The following is a 15,265-nucleotide window of genomic DNA, read 5'->3' as shown; positions in this document are numbered from 1 at the left end:
TGCCCTGAGTGACAGACTTTTTTCCCACTCGTAAAAAAAGGCGTATTCGCCGTGTGACTGCAAGTGCCGAACCGTGACGTCCGAACCGTGACGGTACGGGACGAATACGGATACCGTTACACCCCTACCATTCAGATGTTGCAGCCGTGTCATTACCTTACCAATCTTAGTAGCGTTGTTCATGCCCTTAGTATTCCAGGAAATCAGGCGCACTCCTCTACCTGTCGTTGTCATGGCAGACACCATCTAGGAAGTTCCTCAAACACAAGTTTACCTGGACAAACACTGTCTTGCATACACAGGAGAAAGAGAAGAGAGGATGACAAAAAATAATAATAGTAATGATAATAACAAAAACAAAACAAAAAACCCCCAAAAAAATCCATGTGGCCATACCTATAGCTAAACCCAAAATGCACAGCATAATCAAGCACTCTGGCTTAGATCTATGTAATTACACTAACGCTTGTAATTACACTAACACTAGTCTTCCGAGGGCCTAGTCCCTATCTAAACAGTAAACCATCCCCATATTATCCCACACAGAACAAGTGGATGGGTAAGTGAATATGAAATTGTCAAATAGTATGCAGATAAATCTATGCCAATACCAAACCACAGAGAACAGAGAAGAGAACACAGTGCAGTAAAAATCAGCATGAACAGCCGGTCCAACAAGTAAATACAATGTATTTTATCCATACAGATACCCTAAATGAGACATAATAGGAAATAAAATAAAGTGCAAAAGAAATCTCTGAATGGTAAAGGCACAGGTGGACAAGAAAATAAGCTAGTGCAACAGCTCCACATCAATGGAGCTGTGGCTGCCTCTAGAGGCAAAAGCGATACTCTGCGTGATACATGTTGTGTGACCTATCAACAGGCATTCATAATGGCAAGAAAAAAAAAAAGAAGGAAAATATAAGAAGTCTAGCCGTGGAAAAACACACATGTCTGTCTGTGTTTTAACGGCATAATTAGCACCCATGTGAACTAATAGGTCAGACAAGTTACTTAGGTAGCCAGTAAGGCTAGTACACTGGGCTAACGTTACCAAACCGCAGCAGTCAGGCGGAGGAGGAGCCATGAGAGCCGATACCAGATCGGTTAGCTGCAATAAAGTCCTTGGCCTCAGAAACGGAGGAAAGTCTCTTCCTGGCCCCATCCTTCAGTGTGATGTTAAGCCTCGCAGGGAAAAGTAGTGCGGGCTTGAAGCCCCGTTGGTAAAGTTCAGACATCACCTCTTGGTATTCCCTGCGCTGCTCCACTATCTCAGAAGGATAATCCTCGTAGATTGCAATGGGGGTCCCACGGTACTGCAGCTTGCCTCTCTTAGCTCTGGCCTCACGGATGATCTTATCTTTCTGCTGGAATCTGTGGAGCCTGATGACCACGGGTCTCGGTCTCTGACCCGGTCCTGGCTTGTTGGAGAGTGTACGGTGCGCTCTGTCACACTCCGGTGGAGACTCAAAAATGCTGTCACCAAGGACCTCAGCCAGAAGTTCCGAAAATAAGGTGGAGGGGTGAGGCCCTTCGATGGACTCAGGTAGACCAATGATCCTGATATTGTTATGGCGGCTGCGAGACTCGAGGTCCAACAACTTAGCTTGTAGCTTGGTATTATTCTCAGCTAGCTTAGCACACATCGATTCCAAACTTTCGATGCCAGCACGGTAGACTGCTCCTTCTTGCCCGATCTCTGCTGCTTGGAAGCCATAATCCAGCACCAGAGTGTTCAGAGAGGAATAATTATCCACCTGGAGATGGCCAAAGGCAAAACTATGGGGATTTAAAATAGTTAATGAATAAAAGTTACGGGAGGGAGCTAGATTCGACACTGCCTATTCCATCTTGCTCCACCGGAAGTCCCCGCCATTAGTCTTTTAATCCTATATATATTCTTAAAGTGATAGTAGACTGACTTAGTAAGTGGTTTAATGTGACTGTTGAAATTCAGGTCAGAGTCTATAACTACACCTAGATTTCTGGCTTTATCTGTTGTTTTGAACATTGCCAATTGAAGTTCAGCGCTGACTTTTAATACGCTCCTCCATGTGTCCAAAAACATTTACCTCAGTTTTATGAAAAGAGCCGATACGCAAGGAAGCAAAGGATGTAGACACAGATGCATGCCTGTATTGTAAGCATGTTTGTGTGTGTGTCTTGCCGTTTCATTTCAGCCATGTTGATATCATTTATTTAGTTTGGAGCCTCAACGTTACCAATCTGGCAAATGGAACCACCCTCTTTATGATATTAATGCAGGTACGCAGATCACGCAGATTGCGTGGGGCCTCACCTTGCGGAGTGGGCCTCACCTCGCAGAGGGGGCCTCATCTTGCGGAGGGAGCCTCATCCGAAGCGCAAATGAGGCGCACCTTTATGATTTATAATTACTGTAAGCACGCCACAGTTTCGCCGCTGCGAGGCTCCGGCACGTGCTCCAGTAGCCCCACCCACCCCACAACCCCCCGTCCCCCACCCGTTGACGCTCGCGACACAAGGGGCCTCATCACATAACTTTGCGTGGGGCCACAAGTTGGCCAGGGCCCTATATTAATGTCAGTGTTATTGTGAAATAGTAATAATTGTACAGTCGATGACGGTTGTTTTGTCATATCTACATTCATGTTACCATTTACTTGGCTTGAAAAGCTTAATAACAATTTTCATTTGTTTTGATCCCAGGAGGCTCATCCCCACCCTGAGTTCTATGAGAGAATCATCCCTACACTCAGACACAAGGTACAGTCCACCAAACTGCCCTCAGATCTGTCATCTCTTCATTCACAAACACATGACCTCAAAGTCAAATTGTGGCCGCCAAAGGGGATATTTCTGTGGAGTGACAGAACGTTAGAGCTACTGGTAACATTTATGGGTAATGAAAGCTGTATCTAATGCAGCCATTGCATTTGTTGAAATGTTTTGGAGGTGTTGAAGACGGATGTTTTGGAGTTTATGAAGACGTGTGGTGTCAGATATTGCTCCCTCTCTCCTCTCCTCTCAGGATGTGGGTCTCAACACTGACGCTGTGGTCTGCCACTTCCCCTCCTCCTGCCACACAGACAGTCAGGCGAAGTCTCTGGCCCTCCCCCTCCACCATCACTCCTCGAGGGGGGGCAACCAGGGCCAGTCCCTGTCAACCACCCATCAGAGTCTCAGGAACATCCAGGTCTGTTCCACCTCCTCAAACAAACACCCAGGTAAGATACAAAGCTACAGGAGCGTTTGATGCATGTTTAACTTGTTTTCAATCAAGACACGCAACCAGCGCTCCCAGAGCTAAACAAAGTTTGACTTTTGGAATGCAGAACATTGTGATTGTAACATGTCATGTTACGAGGGACAACCAATTACAGCTTTTGTTCCGTAAATATGGAGAAGTTATTCATTTTACTGCAGGTCTTTTGTTACACTAACTTTAAACTTTAAACTGCTGTTCTGATTTGACTAACCAACTTTACAAAAAAACACTTATTTAAATGTGCTGTTTTGTTTAATTATTTTTTTTGCTGGAGATAGGGTTGCCTGAAGAGACGGAGTGGAAGAAATGCAGCAAAGTGACCCATTTCTTTGCTGTGCTTGTTTATTGTATAATTATAGGCTGACTGCATACTGTTGTATTAATGACAAAGATCACACAAAGACAGTTTCTTCATAAGCTTTTTATTTGATTGGTGTCTGTGCTAGCAACCTTAGCAGATAGTAGGATTATGGTTACTCAAACAAATCGTCTTCAGAAAAAACTTTCAAATGAACTGTGAGTTTGCACGGATTACACTTTGTTTGGTACAGTAAATGGTCATTTCTGTTTCAGAGAACTGCACTATCTGTGGAATATTCCGGATCTCTGCCCACTGCGTCACCTGCCTGCTGGGGCTGTGCTCAGAGTGTGACCGGCTGTACCACTCCTACCCAGAGAGGGCCAACCACCGACGAACAGCTGTCTCTTCCTCGTTATCTTCATCATCATCACAAAACAAAAACAGTCACAGGTTAGCAATATAGAATATGTGCTAGTTCTGAATGCTTTCAGTCAAAATCAATTATTACTCAGCTTTGATGAATACTTGATTCTGAAGGCCAATCACGGCATTCTGAGGTCTATTATTTAAGATGATCTGTCTGATCATTTCAAAATCAACAAAATGATCCCTTACTTTTCTCTCTCTTCAGGATTCCTTTAAAAATATTTAAACTTTGATTTAAAGGTCTCAACAAGTGTATATGTCCGCCTCCTAGGGTTGAGGAGTCATTTTATTTTACTGCTCAGCTTTGGTTAAGTGTGTCCTTCCTGTGAATTAGACAGGAGGTTTTTTGTTAAACTATATCATAATTTTTGTTAGGAATAAAGGGAAATTAAATGCCTACAAATCTACATACTGTTTTCTATTGCCAAGACTATGCTTCCTTTCAGGGTTTATATTGCCCTCAAAAAGCTCAACCCATAAACATCTTTAGAACACAGTCAGTAAATGCTGACCACGGCAAAGATTAGTGACAATTAAAACACAATGGAAGTCAAAGTGCTAGAACTTAGTGCTACTGGGACGATGATATGATAAGTGAGTGAACAAAACCAATGTCTGGATGGTCAGTATATTCAGTCTATACAAATTAACACAAAAGTCTTACAGTCCCTCTTTCTGTTTCAGTTCTTCCACCTGGTGTTGCCTGCACTGCACTAAATTCAACTCTGTCCACAACGTGCTGTGTGAGGAGTGTGAGCGCCCTCGCTTGGAGTTGATCAGCTCTAAAGCAGATGAATCTCAGCCTGCCACTGTCACTGGTCTGTTTCTTCTCCTGGTGTATCTCCACTATCCAGTCCCACCTCCCTTATGTGTTATTTCGTAAACTGAGATTAACTCAAATAAAATAAATCTATAGCCTCTATCCTTCCCTTTCTTCTTCTGCGGTCACATTTGAAAAAGTTAGCCTTGTAAACTTGAAAAATGTTTGATGTATTGGTTAATGCTGTTCGTAATTTAAATTATGAAAGCAATACTCTATTTTAATATTGACACCTGCAGAAAGTGTTGAGTTGTATTGACAGCTAATTCTAATTAAGAAAGAGTGGAAAAGAAGACGGCCTTAACGGCCATTTTGAAAACTGTAATTTGTTCTTGTGTATGTGTGTTCTTCTCAGAGTGGCAGTGTAAGAGCTGCACCATGGTGAATGCAGCCAGCAGTATTCTGTGTGAAGTGTGTGAAAGACCGCGTTTAGCCACACGACCTCCAGTGACCCCGTCACACCCACCAATCACACCCCCTAGACCTCCAGCACCAGTACTGGGCATGCCCGGTGACCCAGATAGCCAGGTCAGTTAAGTGTGTGTGTGCGTGTGTACGTGCGTGTGCAGGTGAGGATCAGAAACTTGGTCTCCAGTTCAAATAAAAACCATTGTGTGTTACAGGGATGTAACGATACCAAAAACTCACGGTACGATAATATTGCGATAAAAAGTCCACGGTACGATATTTATCGCGATATTGAAAAATAAAGGAAAAAAATGAATTTATTTTTTGTAATTTTTTTTTTTACTTGAATTGTTTTTCTTTTTTGAATAATAAATCTGATTTGTGCAGCATTTTAGTAGGATAGTAGTATTGTAAAGTGTCAACAATATAATAATCAGACCCTGCAATAGAATAAATCAAGTTTCACTTTGGTTTTTCAAGTAACTCAACTCTAACTCACTCACTCAGCGTCATCAAGGTTATCTTTTAGGAATATGAGCATGTCCACATTTCCAGGTAGAAGCTGGGATGTTTGGGCGTTTACAAAATCCCCTGCTGTGGAAACAACTCTCTTGCTTGGTACTGATGTTGCTGGGACAGAGAGATATGCTTTGGCCATGGGTAACAGCAGTGGGTCAAACTGTGCATTGTCTCTCCACCATTTAAAAAACAATACCGTGTTCGCCAAGAAGGTGAGGCTTATTGACAGGGTGAGATATAAATACTGTTGGTACTTGTCAATGTCTCTAGGTATGTACCAGAGGTCGCGTTAACCGAATATTTTCCGTCTATGACGGATTTTTTTAATACATTTTTAACAAATCTGAAAGCAGTCCGTCATTTTGACAGATTAGAACAAACTCGGAACAGCGCCAAAGTTTCCCCGAAGCGAGGCTCCGGTGTTATGCCGTGTTATGCATGCCCTCCAAAAAGTAAATTATACCGTTTCCAAACCTAACTGTGCCGTACAAATCATTGAAATGTCTGTGAGTTTTGGCTTTACGCTGTGCACGCTCCCGCGAGGTGCAGCAGAACTGTCCCTCCCCCCCGTTGACAGTTCACGAGCATGCGCCCCCCCCCCGAGTTGTGTAAAGGCCGACGGGTCATTCTGGATTTTGACGGAAGTTTTACGATCCTGTCCGTCAAAATGACGGGCAGCGAAAAAGTCTAGTGCAACCTCTGGTATGTACATGTAGCCCTGTAAATACGATGTCCTTTATTGTCATCTGTTGTTTTATGTTCATGTTGTAACCTACTTGCTGCCATGTTGGACAGGTCTCCCTTGAAAAAGAGATTGATGATCTCAATGGGACCATCTGGTTGAATAAAGGTTTAAAAAAAAAAGAAAATTATTTAAAATATATATATATATATATAAAAAATAAAAATCGCGGTATATTTTGTCAGTCTCACGATGGTATTGAGACATTTATTTCCCGCGATATTCAATATATCGTTACATCCCTAGTGTGTTATCATGTTTGATCGCTGAAAGACATTAGAAACAATGCAGTAGAAAAATCTGCTAATTTAAAGGAAATCGAAACAAAATATCATGGGAATAACCAGAAAAGCAAGTCGTATAAAATCAATGTCTTACATAGCCTTCAGAGTGATTCTGCTCTCTGCAGCAACACTAGGGAAATGAATCCTCACTTCACTTGATCTGTGTTCATGAGTGCTACAGGATAAACACATCGACCTCTGATTAAAGCTGTCTGCTGACCAGCTTCTTCAAAGGTTCCTTGAAGAACAAAGGTCTTCAGACCCCCATCAGTTAAAGATTATGTATGTTGCAACATTAATAACAATAAAACACCTGGAAAATGTGGGCTCCCAAGGATTTTGAGCCTTGATATGCATGATCCTGTAAATACTCATTTTGTTCTCTAGTGTCTTTGTTGTCGAGTACCTTAGCTGTTTAAAGGAAAGCCAAAAAAGAGGAAATATTTGCACCACAGATAAATGACAATGAGTACCAACTAGAAAAAGGTCTGTAATGTCTTCAGAAAAAGTGAAAAGGTGACATATGTTAAATAATACTGAATAATTTGTTTATGTTTCAGGGAGTTGTATACATGTACATGTACAGTATGTCCTTTGAAGTGATTTTTCATGTGCTAGAATAAACTCTAACATATGAGATCACATGAGAATGTGTTTTCACAAGTAAATGAATATTTATACTATTTAATTTTACAATATGTAATAACAAGAGGAAAGTTTACAGCAAGCAAAACCTGTTTTAATGTTCATATTGGGACTCCACCATAAAGACTAAAGAGTCTCATTAATGCATTTTTGATTTCTCCGTTCCCTGTAATGTGTTATATAAACACATTATATAACACATCTTCCTTCCAAAATTAATGGAACACTGAAAACTAGTCTACAAACGGTGTGTTAACATTTTCGAACAGTCGGGCCTTCCTTATAGTTGTATTATAAAGTATATTTATGAAACAATCAATTCAGATTAATTGGATTTGTGAGCATATTTAAATCTTTGCGGAAATTTTTTTCGTACACAGTTTTAGGCACGGATATGAAAATGATGATGAATGTTCTGTTCTTTGTTTACTAAGTCTCTCCCTCTCTCTCTCAGTGGGTGTGTCAGTTCTGTACCTACCTGAACTACTCTCCTGCGACAGTGTGTGAGATGTGTGACCTGGCTCGTCCGGAGCCCGCTCCCCTCCCTGTGAAGCTGCGCCCCCCCTCTCCTATCAGACGGGTGCCGGCCCTGCCAATCAAACCCAAGGGCCCCACTCCTGAAGACCTGGACTCCTGGAGGCAGAGGCTGATGAAGGAGGAGGGCCTGAAGCTGATCCAACTGATCAGAGTGAGTCCACCATCTGTCTTTGTCCTCTCATCCAGAACACACTTGGAAACCATTCAAAACAGACACCTACACACTCCCACACTGTAGGGTCACTCTTTCCCCTTTTACAACAAACCGGTTCCAGAGCCGGTTCCGGGCTACAGCCTGATTTAGCTCTGGTTCTTCCCGTTTCCACCTCAGCCGAGCCGGGTCTAAGCACCGAAAACCGGTTCTTGGCTGACCCCACTCGGTGCCCGGCAAGAACCAAGAACCAATACTTCACGCTTACGTCGGAGGCGGGGGGCGGGATCAACCTGATCAACAACAACAAAATGCCGCAAATTATGTTCAGCAACACACACAACTACGAACCAGGATGGAATACCAGTAAATGCAAGCAGCAGTGGACCGCTGAAGAGATAAATGACCTCCTCGGGCTTTGGTCAACGTAAGAGGTACAGAGGAAGTTGGACGGCACAACGCGGTCTAAAGCTATTCTCCAGCAGTTGCAGCCAGAGTTGGCCCCGCTGAATACCACCGGACTCTGGAGCAAATAAGCAACAGACTAAAAAAACTCAAGAAAGACTACCGGGATCATTGTTGTTGTTGTCGATATGAGGGATTTTCGCGCAGTGTGGGTGTCATAAGAAGGCACTAAACCAGGGGTAGCCAACACGGTGCCCGCGGGCACTTAGTCGCCCGCAGGGGCAACGTGAGTCGCCGCGGGGCATGTTCTAAAAATAGCTCGCCAAGCAAATCCAAAATGTGAAAAATACACAAAACGAAAAAGGAAATGTAATTAAAAGAATCTACCCCATGCATAAAGGAAACCTCAATCATAGCGAACTCTATCTACTTACTGCAACTCTATATATATCTAACACCCCTCCCCCCACCCCACAATGAATATCGACCAATCACGTTCTTGCTTGATTTGCGGGACCAGCGTTGCAGTCGGGAAGAAAAGCAATGGGGCACCTCTCTGTGATTTTCCTTCTGGCAGAATCTACACAACACATCAGCCCCATTGAACAGCCTATCATGCCAGCCTATACAGCACATGAGGGGCAGAGTTTTACTGTGTGTGTTGCAACTTGCATATATATTAATGCACTTGACACACACACACGCATGGCCTAATTTAAACTGGGGACAGGTGTGTCCCCACGCATGGCATAATTTAAACTGGGGGCACGTGTCCCCCCCAACTTTTCGAAATCCCGTTTGTGTCTCCCCACTTTATAAATATGTTTCTTATTATTTTTTAACGCAAGCCGTCATCGCCACGGAGGAGCACACAGCCTCTGTGAGCGAGCGAGACAGAGGGAGAGAGAGAGAGAGCGAGCGAGGGAGCGAGGGAGAGCACACCTTTATCTATTTAATATAGATAAAGTAAGAAATCATTCCAGTGTGTACTATAGGACAGTAAAAAAAAAAAAACTGTTTAAAAGGGGAGTGATTAGTAAAATATGCATAAATAAAAAGAAATAATGCTAACTTGGTAACATAAGATAAGAATAAACAAGTTTAAGTTTAATTTAAGTTTTAATTTAATTTAAGTTTAATTCTAAAGATGTTTGGATTATTGAAAAGTATACAGCTCCCTTTCATCTGAGTGTTGAGAGCTGTATCCATACATTCATGTTGTGCTCAAAGTGCACCAGATTGATGCATTTCACTTCAACATTTAAAAAAAGAATCTTCCCGGGGGAGCATGTGGCGCAGTGGATAGAGCCTTTGTGTTGGGATCAGGGGGTCACAGTTTCAAACCCCACTGCAGTCAGCATGTCGTTGTGTCCCTGAGACACTTTACCCCAAATTGCTCCTGTGGGGATTGCCCACAGTATTGAGTATGTAAGTCGCTTTGGATAAAAGCGTCTAATAAGTAACATGTCATGTAATGCATGCCCCCGGACCCCCCGAGAGGAGGTGAGGTCCACCCCCAAATAAAGCAGGTTAACATAATTAAATTGAATACATGTTCTTTTAGTAAACACTGAAAACAGGTCCCACAGACCCAAACAGCACACAAAGGTTAAAGGTAAACATATAATAATGTTAAAATGTGCTAAATATATACACTGCAAACAAAAAAAGAGGAGTAAAAGTAGCTCACGACTTGTTTTATTTTTTGATAGTAGCCCTCCCTAAAAAAGGTTGGTGACCCCTGCACTAAACGTTTACGTGATGCAAAGGATGATGCAATGACACAGCTTCCCTCGAGCTCCGCTCGAGCTCTGAGCGGTGGAAACACAAGTGGCGCTACAGAGAAGAACCGGTTCAGCACCAGAAAAGCACAAGAACGGTTCTTGAACCGGATCCGGTTTGGTGGAAAAGGGGCATCTGAGTGTCCTTCTTTAAGGTGGAGGGTTTGAATACAGAACCAAGCTTTGAAAATAACCGACTTACCTCTCTCCAGTAGAAACAGGTCATAACTTTAATGAAACCATGGATTCAAATCATCCTCCCTGAGAAGAAAAAAATGAATAATACTGAAACTCCTACAATTCTTTAGCGCCATTTCCTTCCCTTGTAAACCTCTTCTCCTTTTAAGTGTGTTGTTTATGAGCGGATTGGTTTTTGCAAAAGTCCCTGTACAGTCAAATGAAGACGCTTACAGTTTTAGACTCACTTCTATATCACAATTATATTATTATTATCATATCACAAAATGTCTAGCTTACTTTGCATACTTTACAAGTACATGTTTGCACCTAACTACTAGTACACAGGTTGTTCCATTATGTTCCACATAATCAGCTAGGGTCCTTAACGCTTAACTTGAAGATGCAAACTGAGTGTGAGTAGGGAAGAAGAGAGGGAAGGGGTTGGCTTGGAATTGGTGTCTGTATTCTAGTGTTTCTGTCCTTTCTGTGTGTGTCAGGACGGGGAGAAGAAAGGAGTGAGTCCAGAGGAGGTGTTTACAAGCATGAGGGTAGCAGGAGACAGCAGCATCCTGCCCTGCAGATGGTTGAAGACGGAGCTCCCTCTGCTGCTGGACAACATCACAACGCTGGTGGCAACATCTCCCCTTTCAGTCAGTATGCCTCTCTCACTACAATTTAAGTCTGTTAGATCCTGTTAATGGTTTAATGTTTTTGCACAATTTAAAAACACGCAAACATACGAGATAACAAACGATTAACAGCGCAAGAAGAGTACAAAAAAAAAAAAATATATATATATATATATATATATGCCTATGAAATAAATTCTGAAATAAATAAATGAGGCAATAAATATGTATACATGTACATTTAAATAAACATTTATTTATTTCAAGAGACTTGTATTTCATAATGACACATTTTTATTTCAGGGGACTTGTATTTCATAATGACACATCTCCATTTCTTATATGCAAATGATGGTGGTTAGCTCACAGATCCAGACCAAAGCAACAGCACCACAACACTGACTCAATAGCTCTGGTTCTTCCTGTTTCAGCCGCAGCAGAGCCGGCTCTAAACACCGAAAACCGGTTCTTAGCTGACCCCAATTGGCTGCCCGGCAAGAACCAAGAACCACGCTCATAACAGTTTATGGCGAGTACGGAAAATGAAAGTTGTAACAAGCTGTAGCGCTGAGCAAAGTGACTAGAACGCAACCACACACTTGTAAAAAAACAACACACTTTATAAAGTCAGGCAACACTAACCAGGCTTCGTGTGATTCTGTTTATTTGTACCTTACTTTGACCATCCGTTCACTGTTATTGATCATTGTGGAGAGAGGCAGACGTGTTGTTTTGTATTATAGCAGCTATCGGATGGAATCAATACATGGGCTGCACAGGTTGTCGTGTCCGACTATCACAAGTAGAATCATAATGAAAAGGTAAAATGTGCCTGTAGAAAACGGCTTATGCCACAATAGGATAGCAACAAGTAGCCAAGATAGTCAGTTTAACTTTGGTTGCTGTTGCATAACTGCGGTCAACTCAGCCGTCTCTCGCGTTCGCTTGGTCAAATCAGAAGCTATTCATTTTTGAGTGTGCAATTAATAGAGCCTTTACGGTAATCGCTGTACAAGAGTAAAATAATGCATGTTTTTTTCTGCTTTATTTGCAATACAAGTCATAAGTTCTTAATAAAACTGACACTGTTTGACTCAGTCCTAGTTTGACTGCTACAATAAAATGAAGTTTTTACTGTGTACTTTTGGGGTAATACTCTCTCAAAGTCCCCTCCTGAGAACAAAATCATGCCACTTCTGTTATATTTGATGAGATAAAATTATTTGTATACATAAGTTTTTAATAAAATTGGTACTGTTGGACTCAGTACTTGTTAGACTACTACCACAAATACAATGAAGTACTTTTACTGTTGAGTAATACTCTGTCAACTTCCCTTCCAGAGTACAATAATGCATATTTTTAGCTATCTTTGATGAGATAAAATGATATTTTGCCATAAGTTCTTTATACAATTGGGACTGTTGGACTCAGTACTACTTGGACTACTCCCACAAGTACAATAAAGTATTTTTACTGTGTACTTCTTGAGTAATTATTTGTCAAACTGCCCTCCTGAGTACAATAATTCATGTATTCTGCTATATTTGATGAGAGATAAAATGATTTTTCTACATGAAATTGATACTGTTGGAGTCAGTACTACTTGGGCTACTCCCACAAGTACAATCAAGTGTTTGAGTAATCAACCACAGCACCTGCTCTGCCGGATATAGAGGGAACATGCAACACCAGTATGATTTTGGTGAAGTTGTGACTATCCTGGACAAAGATATAGGGGGGGTTCCAAATCTGGCAGCACCTGTTCTGCCGGATATGGAAGCCCCTCTTTAGTTTTTCACCTGCTGGGCCCAGAGTAACATGCTTTTGTGAGCACACACTAGAGGGGATCAGGCAACACCAGTGGTGACGGTGTGACTGTCCTGGACAAAGTTGTAGGAGGGGTGCCAAATCTGGCAGGAGAAATACCTGCTCTGCTGAACATGTTATGTAGAGAACAGTGCAGATCTTCCATATTGACACCAGGAAAAACCTAGTCTAAAATAAGGAACATTAATAGTATGATATAGGCACAAATATAAGATCAATAATACACTTCATTTTAGGACCCCTTTCAAAATATTCAATGTCACTTTAAAATAAAATATGAGTGGCATTACAATACAAAAATGTGTTGAGTAGGAAACCACAGAGGAAAATTACACTCAAAGGAGCAATTAAAGCGTGTGAAGCTAGTTTGAACAAATGATCTTTTCGGCTTGATTGAAAATAACACAGTGTCTGACATTATCATATGCTATATCATTACTGTTATATCATTGCTTACTATTCGTGGTTATCCAGTATCAGACACTTAAACAACAGCGAAGGTTTTAAGAAATAGGACTATACTCACAAATGACATCTTATCCTTTCATTGTCTGTTCTGTAGGAAGGAGGAACATAACAGACTACACTTAACAACGGAAGTTTGTTCCAATACGAAGATTGTGTCCTTAAAACGAGCCACCTCGCAATTTTATGCACATTATTTATTCAGCCGTTTGCTGTTTAATCTGATGGGAAATATATCATTCCAAAGAGAGAAAAAAGCTTACTAAACTAGGCGAACACTCAATACAGGCTATGACGTCACCTTTGCACGTCCCCGCGAACAGGGCTTCAATCTACGGCAAGCCGTCAACCTGCGCCACAACACCGGCTCCGCTGCGGATGAAACAGGAAGAACCAGAGCTAAATCAGGCTGTAGCCCGGATTTGGCTCTGGAACCGGTTTGGTGGAAAAGGGGCAGAACCAGTTAAGCACCAGAAAAGCACAAGAACGGTTCTTGAACCGGAACCGATTTGGTTTATTGGCAGTTTGCAAACCACTTACTGGAGTGTGAAACAAGAGCTATTGAGTCAGTGTTGTGGTGCTGTTGCTTTGGTCTGGAGCTGTGAGCTAACCACGCCCCGTCATTTGCATATAAGAAATGGAAATGTGTCATTATGAAATACAAGTCCCCTGAAATAAATAAATGTGTCATTATGAAATACAAGTCATCTGAAATAAATACATGTGTCATTATGAAATAAAAGTCCCATGAAATAAATAAATGTATATTTAAATTGTCATGTATACATATTTATTGCCTCATTTATTTATTTCAGAATGTATATCATAGGAATATTTATATATATATGTATTCATTTAATTATTTATGTATTTATTTATTTATTTAATTTTGGCTTGAATGGCATTCCATACAGATCTGTGTTCCCCTGAAATGGATGGAAAATGTAGCTCAAATTTTTAAGTTCCTCTGTTTCCTGGTAGTGATTAGGCTCGTTTGAGATTGTCACTACCCGATCTGCAGCCCTGCCCGATCTGTACTGCGCATGTGCAAGATGGTCCGCCATATTTGACAACTATATACGGCAACCCAAGTAGGACACTTGACACAGTGGCTTTTGGCAAAGCACAAAAAGAAAACTCGAGAGAGATGAGTTATTATTATTACAACGTGACTTCACTATTATTTAACAACTCTTTTTATTGGGTTATTTTATTTGGGGTTAAGTACATTGTCAGAATAAGTGAGAAATGGATTTAACTTCTGTTAGACAGCTATCATACTGAATACATATTTACTGTGAATGTATTCAAAAATGTATGGCATATAACGGAAGTTAAATCCATTTCTCACTTATTCTGACAATGTACTTAACCCCAAATAAAAGAACCCAATAAAAAGAGTTGTTAAAGGTGACCTATCATGCTAAATGCACTTTTGTACGTCTTTTATACATGAACATGTGTCCCCGGTGTTCCAGGGAACTCACCAAGTGTCAGAAAACACAACCCTCTCTCTTTTCCTCCATACCCAAATCTCTAAAAACGGGGCTGCAACGGATCTGATACAGACTGATACAGATTTGAATTATTTTCTACGTCACAGAAGTGGTGGTCCGCTTAGTGGTCAATTCTCCACCTATCAGGGGAATGAGAGGTTGGGCCACCGCCGGCCATTGCTGCTCGAAAGCGCTGGAGACGCTGTAGTACATATGCCAGGCCTGTAAGTGGCGCTGTAGTCTGCAACAAAAGCAGCGAAGAAGACTTCCCGCGCATGGTTGCCATGGTTGCCATGGTTGCCCTTCTGTTTATTCTCCGCTGTGGCTCTTTTTCTCCCTCCCCGAGGCAAGCGTTTGCTCCTGTAATTCAATGCAATCCCTCCCCGTCGAGGCAAG

The 15,265-nt window shown here is 41.6% G+C and overlaps 1 protein-coding gene across 4 annotated transcripts in view; it reads left to right on the top strand.

Annotated features, from left to right (window-relative positions):
* The window catches only part of LOC117561326 (E3 ubiquitin-protein ligase RNF31-like), a 180,365-nt gene that overhangs the window by 64,544 nt on the left and 100,556 nt on the right, over positions 1-15,265 (top strand). For all 4 annotated transcript variants that reach the window (XR_004571346.1, XM_034238625.1, XM_034238624.1 and 1 more), the window contains exons 5-11: positions 2,692-2,748; positions 3,014-3,209; positions 3,824-4,001; positions 4,662-4,795; positions 5,153-5,325; positions 7,850-8,083; positions 10,947-11,099. Coding sequence is in view for 3 of the 4 variants with exons in the window: in XM_034238625.1 (XP_034094516.1) it covers positions 2,692-2,748; positions 3,014-3,209; positions 3,824-4,001; positions 4,662-4,795; positions 5,153-5,325; positions 7,850-8,083; positions 10,947-11,099 (1,125 nt within the window). In the remaining variant the exon portion in view is untranslated. The remainder of the gene's footprint in view (positions 1-2,691; positions 2,749-3,013; positions 3,210-3,823; positions 4,002-4,661; positions 4,796-5,152; positions 5,326-7,849; positions 8,084-10,946; positions 11,100-15,265) is intronic.

Source organism: Gymnodraco acuticeps, unplaced genomic scaffold, assembly GCF_902827175.1.
Source record: "Gymnodraco acuticeps unplaced genomic scaffold, fGymAcu1.1, whole genome shotgun sequence".
Taxonomy (NCBI): domain Eukaryota; kingdom Metazoa; phylum Chordata; class Actinopteri; order Perciformes; family Bathydraconidae; genus Gymnodraco; species Gymnodraco acuticeps.
This window is presented reverse-complemented; position numbering and strand designations above follow the sequence as displayed.